A 16534-nucleotide genomic window follows, 5' to 3' on the forward strand; every position below is an offset into this window, starting at 1 on the left:
CCAACAACAATCCGGGTCCTCATTTCACCCACCTCGGAAGGATGGAAGGCTGAGTCAACCCTGAGCCGGTGAGATTTGAACAGCCGAACTGCAGAACTGCAGTCAGCTGAAGTAGCCTGCAGTGCTGCAGGATAGAATTCTTCATTGTCCAAGTGTAATTGGACACACAAGGAATTTCTCTTTGTTGCTTCTGCTCTCTGTGTACATAAAAGGACAAGATACATTCATCAAGAATCATAAGGTTTGGGCAAAATTTGGACGAAGGGCCCAAATAGCAGGGATGGGAAAGGACTTTTGCAGTTGCATTGTGATGGTGGACCTCCGTGGTCAACCTTCTCCAGATCTTTGGTGTTTGTTGGACCCATCAATGCCACTCAAACTGGTTGCCGTGGGAAGAGGCCTCTAATCGGATCCAGCGAAGCGATTCCTTGATTGTCTCAACGGTTTGTCCTCTTTCCTTTCCAGGAGACTATTTTGGGATTCTTATGGAGACGAAGGTGACTTCCTTCCCCTTCAGTGTCACGGAGAATCCGATGTACTGGGGTAGCACCTCCATCTATCTCGGATGGTCCCTCATGTAAGTCCTCTCTTCTTTCTCCCCTGCTTCTTCGCCAGGATAAAGGGGTTGGGACCCTGGAAAAAAGTGAGGTTTCATTTCATTTATTTGGGGGGTGGGTTTGCAACCCACAGCCATAAAAGATTCACTGCTTGCTCCCTGCATTGACATGAAATATTTGACTTTTCTGCTTTGAGGAGATGATGGCTTTCCCTGTAAAACACCCCAAATCACAATACAGGTGTAAATCTTAACGGAATAACAGAGTTGGAAGGGACTTGAAGGTCTTCTAGTCCAACTCCCTGCTCAAGTTCAGAAAAATGCCTCTCCAGTTCCTTTTTAAAATATACTTTTTTATTTTCCATTTTCATAACATACAATCACATGTATACTATTACATAGCCAATATCCTATTGTATTAAGTAGCAATTACATCACTTCCTCTTGCCATCAACGCCCAGAAAGATAAAAACCCATTATTAGCTCTTCTGCTCTCCATATACCTCTTTCTTCTGCCTCTCTCCTACCTCCTTTCTTCCCTCCATCCTCCTTTCCTACTCTACTTCCCCTTCCTTTCTCCTTCTCCTCTCTCTTCATTCCACTCCTCCTTATCCTCCTCATCTTCCCCCCTTACCCTCTCTCCTATCCCCCTCTTCCTATCTTTCTTCTCTCCTCTGTTTCCCACTCTTCTACATCCTTTCTTCCCTCCATCATCCTTTCCTACTCTACTTCCCCTCCCTTTCTCCTTCTCCTCTCTCTTCATTCCACTCCTCCTTATCCTCCTCATCTTCCCCCCTTACCCTCTCTCCTATCCCTCTCTTCCTATCTTTCTTCTCTACTCTGTTTCCCTCTCTTCCTCTCATTGGTGTATTTCCGCTTCTGAGCAAACTCCATTCTATGTTGATGGTATTTATGCTGTCCAGTCCCTTTTTAAAAACCTCCAGTGTTGGAGTATCCACAACCTCTGGTGAGAAGCTGTTCCACTGGCTAATTGTCCTCGTCAGGAAATTTCTGCTTAGTTCCAAGTTGCTTCTCTCCTTGATGAGTTTCCATCTGTTGCTTCTTGTCCTGCCTCCAGGTGCGTCGGAGAATAGCTTGACCTCCTCTTCTTGGTGGCAGGCCTTCAAATACTGGAAGATGTTATCTTGTCATCCCTAGTTCTTTTTTCGTTAAACTAGACACTCAATTCCTGCAGCCGTTCTTCGCATGTTTTAGCCTCCAGTCCCCTAATCATCTTTGTTGCTCTTCTTTGCACTCTTTCTAGAGTCTCAGCATCTTTTTTTAAATTGTGGTGACCAAAACTGGATGCCGTATTCCAAACCTTTAGGGGACTGGAGGCTAAAACATATGAAGAATGGTTGCAGGAACTGGGGATGTCTAGTTTAAGAAGGACCAGGGGAGACATGATAGCAGTCTTCCAATATCTCAGGGGTTGCCACAAAGAAGAGGGAGCCAAGCTATTCCCCAAAGCCCCTGAGGGTAAAACAAGAAGCAATGGGTGGAAACTAATCAAGGAGAGAAGCCACTTAGAACTGAGGAGAAATTTCCTGATAGTGAGAACAATTAATCAATGGAACGACTTGCCTCCAGAAGTTGCGAATGCTCCAACACTGGAAGTTTTTAAGAAGATGTTGGAGAGCCATTTGTCTGAAGTGGTGTAGGGTTTCCTGCCTGAGCAAGGGGTTGGATTAGATGACCTCCAAGGTCCCTTCCAACGCTGTTATTATATTCTTATAAAGCGGTACCAACAGCTCACATGATCTCGATCCTATCCCTCTGTTGTCCTCTCTTCCTCCCTAACACCCAAACTTTGCCCCCTGGGTGGAAGCTGCCAGTAGAGCCGAGGTGGCGCAGTGGTTAGAGTGCAGCACTGCAGGCTACTTTAGCTAACTGCAATTCTGCAGTTCGGCTGTTCAAATCTCACCGGTTCAGGGTTGACTCAGCCTTCCATCCTTCTGAGGTGGGTGAAATGAGGACCCGGATTGTTGTTGGGGGCGATATGCTGACTCTGTAAACCGCTTAGAGAGGGCTGAAAGCCCTATGAAGCGGTATATAAGTCTAAATGCTATTGCTATTGCTATAGTTGGGTAGGCAGAGCAGAAATGGGCCCAAAGCGGGGGGTGAAATCCAGCAGGCTCGGACAGGTTCTGGAGAACCAGTAGTGGACATTTTGAGTAGTTTGGAGAACCGGTAAAAGCCACCCCTGGCTGGTCCCAGAGTGGGGAGGGGATGGGGGCTTTGCAGTGTCCTTCCCCTGCCACGCCCACCAAGCCACGCCCACAGAAACAGTAACCCCCCCCCAAAAAAATGAATTGCACCCGTGGCCCAAAGCCAATTCCCATCCTAGGGGAATCTGTGGGATGGTAGGAGGTGCTCTCAGATTGGGTAGAGGAGGGGATCTCTAGATATCCGCCTGACTTCAGTGAGTCCACCCTCCTCGCCAAGCCAGGCTCGGGCGAGGCCGTGTGTCCCTCGGAGGAGAGGGAGTAAACCAGGATAAGCGGTGGGGCTTGAGCGCTCCAGCTTGAATGACGCACTAAATTTTTGCTCAGGCACATCTCTGCCGCTTTAATTGGCCACTAAAACGAGAGCTGCGATGAGCTGGCAGCGGAGCCTGGATGGCTCTCCATAAAGTGGGGATGGAAAACAATCCCCGAGCCAAGAAAGCATCAGAGAGGAAGACGGAGAGATTTTCTCGGCCTCTCAAGGAGAGGCATTTAGGCGCACTTAACGGCCACTTCAGAAGTTGAGTGATGGCCAGAAAACGGCCTCGGAGGATATCACAGCTCGGCCTGCAAGCCTGCAGCTCTCCTCGGGCGCTGGCGTGTCGCATCCTTGTGGCGTCCCGTTCTCAAGACCCCTCTTTGCTCTGACTTTGCTTTGAAGGCACAGCATTCTTCTTTCTCCCTGTCCTTGGGTGGCCATTGGAGGGACAAGCGTCCCTCTTGCGATTGAAAAAGAAAGAAAGGAAACCGTGGGCATGCAGGGGAGTGTGTGCAGTTGGTAGGAGGGGAGCCTGCAAATTCTGGGCCCTCAAGGTGCCCATCAGGCTGGGCCTGGCTGGAGGGGTTGGCAGGGGGGGTAGGCCACACACACACACACACCCAATTTTGGGGGAGAGCTTTTCAGAGCAGTTTGGGGAGATGGAACGGTCTGCTAGAGGCATTCCGTTCCCCTCAATTCCCCCCAAACCCCCTTGCAAATGCAAATAGGGCCAATTGTTCTCTCTCTGTCTCTCTCTCTCTTACACACACACACACACACAGACAGAGAGACAGAGACAGACACACAGAGAGACAAAGAAACAGAGACAGAGAGACAGAGAGAGAGACAGAGACAGAGACAGACAGACAGAGAGAGAGAGAGAGACAGAGGGAGACAGAGAGAGAGAAAGAGAGACAGAGACAGAGACAGAGAGAGACAGAGAGAGAGAGACAGACACAGGCACAGAGAGAGAGAGACAGAGACAGACACAGAGAGAGAGAGAGACAGAGAGAGAGAGACAGAGAGAGACAGAGAGAGACAGAGAGACAGACACAGACACAGAGAGAGATGGAGGGAGGGAGAGAGAGAGAGAGAGAGAGAGAGAGAGAGACTGAGACTCGAAGGGGCCTCAGAAGAGATGTTAGCCCCTATTATTCCAGCACCATCAGGCTAAATCTGTCTGGCATTGCCAGCTTCCAACCAACTCTGCAGTAGCATATCTTGGTTCGAATCCAGACCTAGAAAGGGCGAAATATATTTCGGGAACCACGTTTTCCTTCTTCCTGCAGAAAATCCCACCCTGGCATCACATGAGGGGCACAGGAGCTGACCCCCAAGTCTAATTCTTCTCTGGATTACACCTCCTCCCTTTAAAGCCTCCATCAGCCTTGGCAAAGATTTTCCCACCGTCTGTGGCATTTCTGGGCATTCTTTCCCCAATGCTGGTGCCCTTTGGATCAGGCTTACGGTGAGCAGACTGTCCTATTTGGAGAACTTGTGGGGTTTTCGAAGCATTCCCCAAGCCTGAATTGGGTTTGCAAAGAGAACGTTAAAGCAGTGAAAATTTTCAAACCAGCGAAACGGGTGGCTCTCGCCATCCCTCGCCCTTCCCTCTGCTGATTCCGAGTGAAACGCTGTGATTGTGTTATAAAAGCCACACTCTCTCCTCTCAGTAGCTACCTCATCGCTGTCTCCATGACATCGAGCCCCAAGGCTATTTCCTTCCACTTCATGAGAACAATTTTTTTGCTATGACCTCATGAAAAAGGACCCAGGGAGCAGATCATATTTCCTGGCCTTTCACTAAACACACCCGGACTGGTATTAAAAAGCCCAGCAATAAGCATTTTCCCCTTCATAAATGTTGCAAACTTAGGAGTAAATTAGACCCGACAATGGGATTATATGCACCAAGCGTTTCCCACTTTGAAACAGTTCTACCAGGGCGGAAAAAAAATAAATGCATTTAAGAAACGCGATGCTTAGGGTTTTTTTTTAAAATGGCTACTGGTTGTGTGATTATTGTTGGGCGTGATACACAAAACAGTGCATGAGCTAAGACGTAGAAAGCAGCCGCCGTTTTTTTAAACCCATCTGCCTGTTTTTGGAAAGTCTGGTCAAAGAAATAATCTAAAATTTGTTTGTTCCTGGTCAACTAAATAAACAGCATCTGAGCTGTAGGCCCCGGGAATTGAGGGAAAAGATGCCTAGACTCATTTGGTTGGCATTCTAACTTCTATTTGCCAAATAAAATCTGCAAATCCGAGTGCAATTCTTTAAAAGTCAAGTTAAAAGTTCTGCAATGAAGTTTTCCAAGGACGGGAGAAAACAAAATTGCAGCCAAAGAAAAGTCCGAAAAGAAGTGAATTGAGGAAAAGTGGGCTCCGAAATGCTTAGATTTCCCCGTGGATTGGCATAGATGAAGATAAGGAAAGATTATAGGCAGGTGACACATTGAGTGAGCTTTAGATTGGGAAAAAAAACCCTCAGAGGAACTGGGTTTCTGTAATTCCATTTCTTAAAAGAAGACACACTCATGAGATTGATGGCAAGTTTGCTCCTCCAGACTGGGAACCCCAAATGGATTGGGGTGCGATTAGAGCTACCCGCATGCTCCCGGTACAACGGGCAGAAATCTGGATCGTATATCTGGAGGACCTCAGGATGGGGCTGAGCCAAGAATCTCCAAAAACTGTAGAGTCCCCCAGTCTTCAAGCAAGGTTTTTTTGGAAGCCAGGTGCTCCTCAGCCATCTATTATGGTTCACCCCTTTCTGCATTTTACCTATTTGCTGGTTGTTCGAAGGTTTTAGAATAGAATAGAGCTGGAAGGGACCTTGGAGGTCTTCTAGTCCAGCCCCCTGCTCAAGCTTGAGAACCTATACCATCTCAGACAGGTGACTGTCCAGTCTCTTCTTAAAAACATCCAGTGATGGAGCATCCACAACTTCTGGAGGCAAGTTGTTCCACAGATTAACTCTCCTCACTCTTAGGAAGTTTCTCCTGAATTCCAGTTTGCTTCTCTCCTTGATTAGTTAGACTGGTGTTGAGCCATGTTAGTGAGATCTCCCTGGCCTTTGATCAGTGAGACACTGACTGGAGGAGGAGGAGGAGGAGGAGGAGGAGGAGGAGGAGGAGGAGGAGGAGGAGGAGGAGGAAGAAGAAACTGGAGCAAGAAAAATGGAGAAGCTTTGAGTATTTCCTTCTCCTCTTGGCCCCGTAGGAAAGTGTGAGCGTCCTCTTTTACGCAGCCTTCCTGTTGACAACCAATTTTTTTTCCCCTTGAAGGAGAAGAAAATCCATGTTTATTAAGGGGTCTGAAAATGAGCTCGCCTGTGGGGAGAAACGTGATTAAGGACTAATGACGCAAATCTATTACGGAGCCGTATTCCAGAAGTTTAACTGAGGCTATTTTAATTTTCTCTTCCACTTTCTTTCCTTCCATCTTCCCCCTCAAGATGTAGCTCCATCAGGTCCCCCAAATCGGTTTAGGCTGCCCTCCCAAAATGCAAACTGTTTAGAAGGAGGGAGGAGTGGCTCTTTGCTCCCTCCTTAAATCATCTTCCTGGAGTCAAACTCTAATTCCACTGCAACATCTCGGTGACTTCATCTCCATCCAGGGATGAGGTCAGTTTGAGGTTCCAACAGGCTTCCTAGAAGCTCTTTGTGCGTGAGAGATAGAAAGTCTCTCTTTTGCTGGGGAAACAAAAACTGGATAATACTCTACGTTTACCAAAATAAGGGAGTTCAGAATCAGAATAGAGCTGGAAGGGACCTTGGAGGTCTTCTAGTCCAACCCTCTGCTCAAGCAGGAGACCCTATACCATTGCAATCAATCAATCAATCAGAATAGAGCTGGAAGGGACCTTGGAGGTCTTCTAGTCCAACCCTCTGCTCAAGCAGGAGACCCTAGACCATGTCAATCAATCAATCAATCAATCAGAATAGAGCTGGAAGGGACCTAGGAGGTCTTCTAGTCCAACCCTCTGCTCAAGCAGGAGACCCTAGACCATGTCAATCAATCAATCAATCAATCAGAATAGAGCTGGAAGGGACCTAGGAGGTCTTCTAGTCCAGCCCCCTGCTCAAGCAGGGGACCCTATACCATTTCAATCAATCAATCAGAATAGAGCTGGAAGGGACCTAGGAGGTCTTCTAGTCCAACCCTCTACTCAAGCAGGGGACCCTATACCATTTCAATCAATCAATCAATCAATCAATCAGAATAGAACTGAAAGGGACCTTGGAGGTCTCCTAGTCCAGCCCCCTGCTCAAGCAGGAGATCTTATACCATTTCAATCAATCAATCAATCAATCAATCAGAATAGAGCTGGAAGGGACCTAGGAGGTCTTCTAGTCCAACCCTCTACTCAAGCAGGAGACCCTATACTTTTTCAATCAATCAATCAATCAATCAATCAATCAGAATAGAACTGAAAGGGACCTTGGAGGTCTCCTAGTCCAGCCCCCTGCTCAAGCAGGAGACCCTACACCATTTCAGACAAATGGCTGTCCAGTCTCTTCTTGAAAACCTCCAGTGATGGAGCACCCACAACGTCTAGAGGCAAGTTGTTCCACAGATTAACTCTCCTCACTGTTAGGAAGTTTCTCCTCAACTCCAGGTTGCATCTCTCCTCGATTAGTTCCTATCCATGGTTTCTTGTCCTGCCTTCTGGTGCTTCTGAGAATAGGTTGTCCCCCTCTTCTTTGGGGCAGCCCCTCAAAGGCTGGACGACTGCTATCACGTCCCCCTTAGTCCTTCTTTTCCCTAGACTAGCCAAACCCAAACTGTTCATATGTTTTAGCCTGCAGGCCTTCAAACATCTTAGTTGCTCTTCTCTGCACTTTTTCCAAAGTCTTAACATCTCCACATTGCTACGGGGTGACCAAAACTGGATGCAGGATTCCAGGTGTGGTCACCACATTCCAAAAGAGTATTCTGGAGAGCAGGAGATGGCAACCTCTTTTCTAAGTAAGATGTTCCCCACTACGACTTGTATCAACCCCAACCTCCGTGTATGTCCAAGGATGACTATGAGGGAAATATGCCAGTGGAAACATCCGGAGGACAATCCTAGATTTGATGACCAGGGTAGATAGCACCAAACCACATCTTTGGAAGGGACCTTGGAGGTCTTCTAGTCCAACCTCTTGCTGAAGCAGGAGGCTCTATACAATTTCAGACCATGGACTCTTCTTAATAATCTCCAGGGTTAGAGAACCCACAATGGTTTAGTTTCAACCCTCTTGCAAAGCCTGGCTGGAGCTTAAACCTGCCGGCTGGATTGCAATGAATGAAGCCAACTCAAAGCTAGAATAGATTCTGATCTGCCGCGTATGTTGGGAAAGCATTTAGAAGCCATAATTATAGAATTCCACAGGCTGCTGAAGAGAAGGACGTCTTAATGGAACCCATCTTTTTGCACTCTTTCTCCTTCTCAACTGGAAGGCCCAGCGGTTTCCAGCGGTTCTTTGTTTCCGCAGCCCTCAGCTTTATGGTCCTGCTGTTCCTCTCCAGCGGTTATGAAAGTCTCACAGCTGGGGCATCTTCTCCATTACAGGATCCTCAATAGATGCTTGGTGACCCCCTTTTCTTCTGGCCTGCTTTCATAACTGGGCAGTGGAATGAGGCCATCCTTGATGTTGATGTTGATGTTGAAACATCCCCTTGATGTTTCATTTCTTGGAGAGGCGGATCCCCGTGGGTGAATCCGACAGAGGAACCAGGAAATGAATCTTCAATCCTCAGCATTGTTTAGATGAGTTGTTGACCGATTCTGGTTTTGGCTCAATAGAGTTGGCCCATCTGATCTCCACTCCCTAGTGTTTAAATGTTCTCTCTCTCTCCCTCCCGCCCTCTCTCTCCCCCCCCTATCCCCCCTCTCTCCCTCTCTCTCTCTCCCTCCCTCTCTCCCTCTCTCTCCCACTCTCCCTCTCTCTCCCTCTCTCTCTCCCTCCCTCCCTCTCTCTCTCCCTCCCTCCCTCCCTCTCTCCCTCTCTCTCTCCCTCTCTCTCTCTCCCTCTCTCTCCCCCTCTCTCCCTCCCTCCATCCCTCTCTCTCTCCCTCCCTCTCCCTCCCTCTCTCTCCCCCTCTCTTGCTCTCTCCCTCTCTCCCTCCCTCCCTCTCTCCTATCCTCCCTCTCTCTCTCCCTCCCTCCCTCTCTCCCTCCCCTCCCTCTCTCTCCCCCTCCCTCCCCTCCTCCCTCTCTCTCTCCCTCTCTCTCTCCCTCCTTCCCTCTCTCTCTCCCTCCCTCCCTCTCTCTCCCTCCCTCCCTCTCTCCCTTCCTCCCTCCCTCTCTCTCTCTCCCCCTCCCCCCTCCCTCCTTCCCTCTCTCTCTCTCTCTCTCTCCCTCCCTCCCCCTCTCCCTCTCCCTCTCTCTCTCTCTCTCTCTCTCTCTCTCTCTCCTCTCTCTCTCAGCGTTTCCCAGTGTGGCACCTGTGAGACTGGACACGGTACCCCACTTTCCATCAGAAGGTCTGCCACTCACCGAGCCCTCTTTAGCATCTGCTTAATCATGCCCATTCATTATTCCTTTGGTCGGTGACCTATTTCTTCTACAGCTAAAGTCAACGTTAGGTTAGTGGGGGGGGGGGCAAACAGTAGAAGGTTTCCTCCCTACACATTTCTAAGAGGGATTAAGGCAGAAACAACATCATGAGTTAGTCTTGGCTGAAGAAAGGAGCAGATTAGGTGGAGGTGAAATCAAAACAGTTTTCCAATGTTGTCAAAAGTTTGTCTTGGGAAATTGCTTGGTGCCCAATTTGACTGCCAGCTCCAGGGTGTCAAATTGAATAATAACGCATCAAAAACTTAAACCACTTTCCCACAAGTTTCTACAAATCCTATCTAAGTGGCAATTTTGGGAATTAAACGATCTGTTGGGTGCCCTGCCCCTGAGCAGAAGCCTCTGTGGAGGTTAGATGGAGTGAGTAGATTTAGTGGTACTTTCGATCCTATGGAGGTTCTCCGTCCTACAGGTCATGGTTGTCCCAAAGGTGCTTCTTTGAAGAGGCATCTGGATCTTCTGGATTTTCTTTGAAGAGGTTTCACTTCTCATCCAAGATTCTTGGAGCTCTGAAGAAGCTTCTTGGATGAGAAGCGAAACCTCCCCAAAGAAAAGCCAGAAAGTTAGGGAGGGATAGGAAGAGGAGGAGAGAGGGAATGAAGGGGAAGAGGAGGAGGAGGGGAGAGGAAGGGGAAGAAGGAAAGGGAAAGGAGAGGAGGAAAGAAGGAAGTAGAGAAGAAGGGAGGGAGGGAGGAAAGGAAAGTAGGGTTGTGGTGTATGGGATGGTAAGCAAAGCAATCCCGATTATATGTTTTAATTTTGTATATGGAAAAATGAATGCGTAAAAGTGTTAAAGCACAATGTGAATAGCAGCTGTGAGAATGTATACTTGTAAATGTAGGTATGAGATTTTTTTAAAAAATTGTTTTACAAAAATGAAAAGCCAGAAAATCTTGAAGAAAGCACTTTTGGGATGATTTTTGACATTTCTCCTGGAGAGGATCCAAAAGAGATCGCTTGAGAATTCCTCGGACAACGTTAGCCTAACTTAAGATATTCCGGGGCCAACTTTTTGAAAGACCCCCCCCAAGGCAACGTAGAAGACAGCCATGTAGCCTCTTAAGCATAAATAATTAAACCAGCATTACTCATTAAACGCCAGATGAAAAAGGAAATCACGGCTGGGCATTTAGAAGGCCAAGTTGAAGAGATGCGCCTGCTCTTCTCCTTCATTGCTAAGGGAGCAGGGACCTGTCTTGGAAAAGAGACCAGAGGGGGGGAGGGGCGGAGGCCGGCTCCTGTTCTGGCAAGGATCATAGCAATAGCAATAGCAATAGCAGTTAGACTTATATACCGCTTCATAGAGCTTTCAGCCCTCTCTAAGCGGTTTACAGAGTCAGCATTATTGCCCCCAACAACAATCCGGGTCCTCATTTCACCCACCTTGGAAGGATGGAAGGCTGAGTCAACCTTGAGCCGGTGAGATTTGAACCGCCAAACTGCAGCTAAGCAGTCAGCTGAAGTGGCTGCAATACTGCACTCTAACCACTGTGCCACCTCGGCTCCTCTTGTCAAAAGTAGGGTGGTAAGCAGGGTGAAATGACATTTTCTTTGAAAGGGAGTAGTACTTTGAAAAGTTAATTTCTAAACACATCTCATTTGAAAGCCAGACCTGAGAGGTTTACAGGTCTAAAGTTGAATCGGAGGACGTGGTGGCCCTCTAGAAGTTCCCCCAGCATTGTTTGTATTATCTCAGCACTGCCAGTCAAGCAACATCTGGAAACTACCCAGTTGCCCCCTAAATGTGGGATCCTTGGTTTTCTCGGAGCTTGGTTGTTCTCTTGAAGATGTTTCACGTCTGCAAGAAAATGTTTCACATCTGCAAGGAAGAAAACCAAGCTAAGGGAGCACCAAGGACCCCATAGTCCTCCTCCTCCTCCTCTCTGCAGATCCCACTTCTTTTTGGTACTGATGATGCTACCTAGTTGGGTCATGAAACATCTGCGAGAAAGCAGCCCAGCTCAGAGAACACCAAGAACCTCACAGTCCATCCCTGAGCTGCAAATTTTCTGGTCTTCCCTAAATAATCAATAGCAGTAATAGCAATAGCAGTAGACATATATACCGCTTCATAGGGCTTTCAGGCCTCTCTAAGCGGTTTACAGAGAGTCAGCATATTGCCCCCAACAATCTGGGTCCTCATTTTACCCACCTCGGAAGGATGGAAGGCTGAATCAACCCTGAGCCGGTGAGATTTGAACCCCTGACCTGCTGATCTAGCAGTAGCCTGCAGTGCTGCATTTAACCACTGCGCCACCTTGGCTCTTAATCAGCCAACCCATCGTTCCACCCACTGATGATCATTTTCCATCATAGAGAAATCGAGGCCTAGAAAGCTTCAGAAGTTGGATGATAAGGAGCCAAGGTGGCGCAGTGGGTAGAGTGCAGTACTGCAGGCCACTTCAGCTGACTGCTATCTGCAGTTCAGCGGTTCAAATCTCACCGGCTCAAGGTTGACTCAGCCTTTCATCCTTCCGAGGTGGTAAAATGAGGACGCCGGATTGTTGTTGGGGGCAATATGCTGACTCTGTAAACCGCTTAGAGAGGGCTGAAAGCCCTATGAAGCGGTAGATAAGTCTAATGCTATTGCTATTGATAAACCAATTTTGGAAGAACGTTGCCAGGAGGACTGCTTCTTATGAAAGAAAAATGTGTTGGCCCAAGACCCTATTGGGGGTGGTGGTCTTCCTTGGAGACCCATCCATTCCTGTTCTGACTCTGGCCTACATTGTTGCCCTGGATTTGGAGGAGATTTCTGCTCCGTTGTAGCCATTCTCCTCCCCCTCCCCATGTTGCATAAGCAACTTCTCCGGAGCCGTCATAATCTCCCAGCTTTGTCCTCGTAGCTCCACCTCCACTGAGCCAAATCACATTATTTAATATAGCCAAAGCCACTGACACCCTCCCATCCTCCCACCTCCCAAGACTTAATGGAGTTATGACTCAATTAGGTCAGGATAAATATTATTGTTTTTTTTACAATGTTGTTCTTTTTCTGCAAACTTTTTTTGACCAGGTGACCTAGTTTTCCTGTGGACGGGCAAGTTCCCAGCCTCGGGTATTGTCGGGAAAAAGTGGGGGGAACCGGATGACTTCGGTGTCTCTCTTGCTGATTCACCCTTCTCTCCCCTTCCCAACTTTTGTTCTGCCTCTTTCAATCAGGAGCTCCAGCCCAGTGGGTCTCATCCTGACCGTGGAGGTGCTCTGTGCTAGGCAATTGCTCTGCTGTAACGAAGGGTGAGTGGCCTCCATACGGGGTGGAAAAAAAAATAATGAGGCATGATTTCATTTGAGGGAATTGTGTTGAGAAAGGGGGCCGTGTCTTTCCTCACCCCTCCATCCTCCCTGCCTTCAGTTAACCTACTTTCTGTGGTTTTCCCAGCGGACTTAATATAAAGGTGGGCTATGATTCAGAGAGGTGGTTTGGTGTTATCTACCGTGGTCATCAAATCTAGGATTGTCCTCCGGATGTTTTCACTGGCATATTTCCCTCATAGTCATCCTTGGACATACATGGAGGTTGGGGTTGATACAAGTCGTAGTGGGGAACATCTTACTTAGAAAAGAGGTTGCCATCTCCTGCTCTCCAGAATACTCTTTTGGATGTGGTGACCACACCTGGAATCCTGCATCCAGTTTTGGTCACCCCGTAGCAATGTGGAGATGTTAAGACTTTGGAAAAAGTGCAGAGAAGAGCAACTAAGATGTTTGAAGGCCTCCAGGCTAAAACATATGAACAGTTTGGGTTTGGCTAGTCTAGGGAAAAGAAGGACTAAGGGGGGCGTGATAGCCATCGTCCAGTATTTGAGGGGCTGCCCCTAAGAAGAGGGGGACAACCTATTCTCAGAAGCACCAGAAGGCAGGACAAGAAACCATGGATAGGAACTAATCGAGGAGAGATGCAACCTGGAGTTGAGGAGAAACTTCCTAACAGTGAGGAGAGTTAATCTGTGGAACAACTTGCCTCCAGAAGTTGTGGGTGCTCCATCACTGGAGGTTTTCAAGAAGGGACTGGACAGCCATTTGTCTGAAATGGTGTAGGGTCTCCTGCTTGAGCAGGGGGTTGGACTAGAAGAACCCCAAGGTCCCTTCCAGCTCTATTCTGATTGATTGATTGATTGATTGATTGATTGATTGAAATGGTATAGGGTCTCCTGCTTGAGTAGAGGGTTGGACTAGAAGACCTCCAAGGTCCCTTCCAGCTCTATTCTGATTGATTGATTGATTGATTGATTGAAATGGTCTAGGGTCTCCTGCTTGAGCAGGGGGTTGGACTAGAAGACCTCCAAAGTCCCTTTCAGTTCTATTCTGATTGATTGATTGAAATGGTCTAGGGTCTCCTGCTTGAGTAGAGGGTTGGATTAGAAGACCTCCAAGGTCCCTTCCAGTTCTATTCTGATTGATTGATTGAAATGGTATAGGGTCTCCTGCTTGAGTAGAGGGTTGGACTAGAAGACCTCCTAGGTCCCTTCCAGCTCTATTCTGATAGATTGATTGATTGAAATGGTCTAGGGTCTCTTGCTTGAGTAGAGGGTTGGACTAGAAGACCTCCTAGGTCCCTTCCAGCTCTATTCTGATAGATTGATTGATTGAAATGGTCTAGGGTCTCCTGCTTGAGTAGAGGGTTGGATTAGAAGACCTCCAAAGTCCCTTCCAGTTCTATTCTGATTGATTGATTGATTGATTGAAATGGTCTAGGGTCTCCTGCTTGAGTAGAGGGTTGGACTAGAAGACCTCCAAGGTCCCTCCCAGCTCTATTCTGATTCTGATTCAACCAGGTGAGAAGAAAGTCATTCTTAACCTGCCCTATCAGGCCCACCAGCTCAATAGGTCCAGATCCATCTTCGGATTTTCCTCCCTTCAAATGATAAACCTGTTTTGGGTCAGTGAGACTGAGGGATTCTACAAGCGTGGAGAATCGAGGCCATTCCCATGCCAACACCTGAGGTTGTTTTTTTCAGAGTTTGGTCAACAGGTGGGCCAACCTGGAGCTGATGTTTCGTTTGGTCAGTTGAAGCTCCTGATGGGGAACAACCCACCAGCGAGAACATTTATAACGTGTATAATAATGTGCGGTCCAACTTTCCCCAAGAAAACCTTCTGCTTTGCAAGTTTTATTGACGTGTTGATGAATTTACCCCCACACGTCCCTAGAATAAGGCTCTCCGGCTGTGTTAATCATATGCCGGCAGTTATGGATATTTCCAGGTCATTCATTCAGAAGTGATTCATAAAAGGAAGGGGAGGTTTACCCATGGATTCTTCTGAGCCACACGCGGGGCCTGTGAGATGGCCACACTCTGAGTCTTTCCTTGCATGCCGGCTAAATGCCAATCAGCCTGAAGAGTGGGACAGGCTGGGTCCATTGTATGGTTTAGTGTTTACGTTCTATGATGCTATAGGGGGCGTTCAACCCTGTTCAACCCAGAACTTGGGTTTAGTTCCACTATGAGTTCTGCTTCTGTCTTTTGATGAAGCTCAATTGATCAATAACTTCTCACTGATCAAAGGAATCTCACGACATTGCTCAATAGTGGAATACTAATCAAGGAGAGAAGCAACTTGGAATTAAGGAGAAACTCCCCAACACTGAGGACAATTAACCCGTGGATAATTTCTGAGCTTGCCTTCAGAAATTGTCGATGCTCCATCACTGGAAGTTTTTAAGAACAGACTGGGCAGCCATTTAGCAATAGCAATAGCAGTTATATACCGCTTCATAGGGCTTTCAGCCCTCTCTAAGCGGTTTACAGAGTCAGCATATCGCCCCCAACAACAATCCGGGTCCTCATTTTACCCACCTTGGAAGGATGAAAGGCTGAGTCAACCTTGAGCCGGTGAGATTAGAACTGTCGAACTGCAGAACTGCAGTCAGCTGAAGTAGCCTGCAGTGCTGCACTCTAACCACTGCGCCACCCCGGCTCATATCAACCTTTTTCAGTTACGATGACCTCTTTGCCCAGGGAAAAAAGCCAGTTTTTCTCAACAACTTGACGCTGTCTGGATTTCAACTGGGGAATTCCGGGAGTTGAAGTCCACACAGCTTAAAGTTGCTACGGTTGAGAACATTGACCAAGGTGAGATGAGAGAGAGAAGGCGAGGGCAGTAGGACCTCTGAATATTCACCACTTTTTTTTTCCTTGCTCCCCCTTCCCACCAAACCCCGGTGCCCCGTTCCCTCACCCCCCCCTCATCTCCCCTCTCCCTCTCCTAGGCCTTTCACCGAAGAAATCTACCGCAAGAAAGCACCGAAGTGTAAATAAGGCCACCGCACCAGTTGACGAAGGCCTCCCCCAACGCTGGGATTGGTTGGCCACATATTGCCTGGCCTGCTGGGGTCTCCCAGATGGGACAATTGGATAGGATGAGAGGACTTCAGCCTGGCTCCTGTCGCATTCCTCAAACTCCTCAACAAATACACAAACACACCCAACAGGCCCCATTCTTATTTTTGTTTTGTTTGTTTGACCGACAGCCCAACTCTGAAAGGAAAGACTTCGCAAACACACAGGCCCAGCAAGGGGGCTTTTGAATGCCGATGTTTGCTTCCCTTCGGCTTTCAGCTCTTTCCATTAGCTGCGCAGTTCTGGATGTTTTGATTATAGGCTGGAGAGCATCAGAAAGGCGGCCCAGGCAGGAGACCCCCGAGTGGTTTATCTAACTGGAACCGTGTGTGGGACACGTACAAAGAGAGAGATTGAAAGTATGAAAAAGCACAGAGTGTGTACATTCCTTGACAGGAGAAACAAAGCCACTGGGGTGCATAATATTTGGGGGGGAGGGGGGAAGGGATTGGATGCTTCAGCCGGGAGGCATGGACTCCCTGTGAATGTGCAGGATCTGTATTCACGCAACAGACCTACAACTGGGAATGCGATTCTTCCATTTTCTGGATTGGGGCCATGCCTAAAGATCTTAAAATCACCAAAG

At 47.9% G+C, this 16534-nt stretch overlaps 1 protein-coding gene across 1 annotated transcript in view; it reads left to right on the plus strand.

Annotated features, from left to right (window-relative positions):
- The window catches only part of PEMT (phosphatidylethanolamine N-methyltransferase), a 44313-nt gene extending 27991 nt beyond the window's left edge, over nt 1-16322 (plus strand). The window contains exons 5-6 of the mRNA XM_087728611.1: nt 466-577; nt 15819-16322. Coding sequence (XP_087584737.1) covers nt 466-577; nt 15819-15867 — 161 coding nt within the window. The 3' untranslated portion in view covers nt 15868-16322. The remainder of the gene's footprint in view (nt 1-465; nt 578-15818) is intronic.
- The last annotated feature ends 212 nt before the right edge of the window (nt 16323-16534 follow it).

The sequence above is a fragment of the Thamnophis sirtalis genome, unplaced genomic scaffold (assembly GCF_051295495.1).
Source record: "Thamnophis sirtalis isolate CommonGarterSnake01/CBP01778 unplaced genomic scaffold, rThaSir2_p1.2 scaffold_14, whole genome shotgun sequence".
Classification (NCBI taxonomy): domain Eukaryota; kingdom Metazoa; phylum Chordata; class Lepidosauria; order Squamata; family Natricidae; genus Thamnophis; species Thamnophis sirtalis.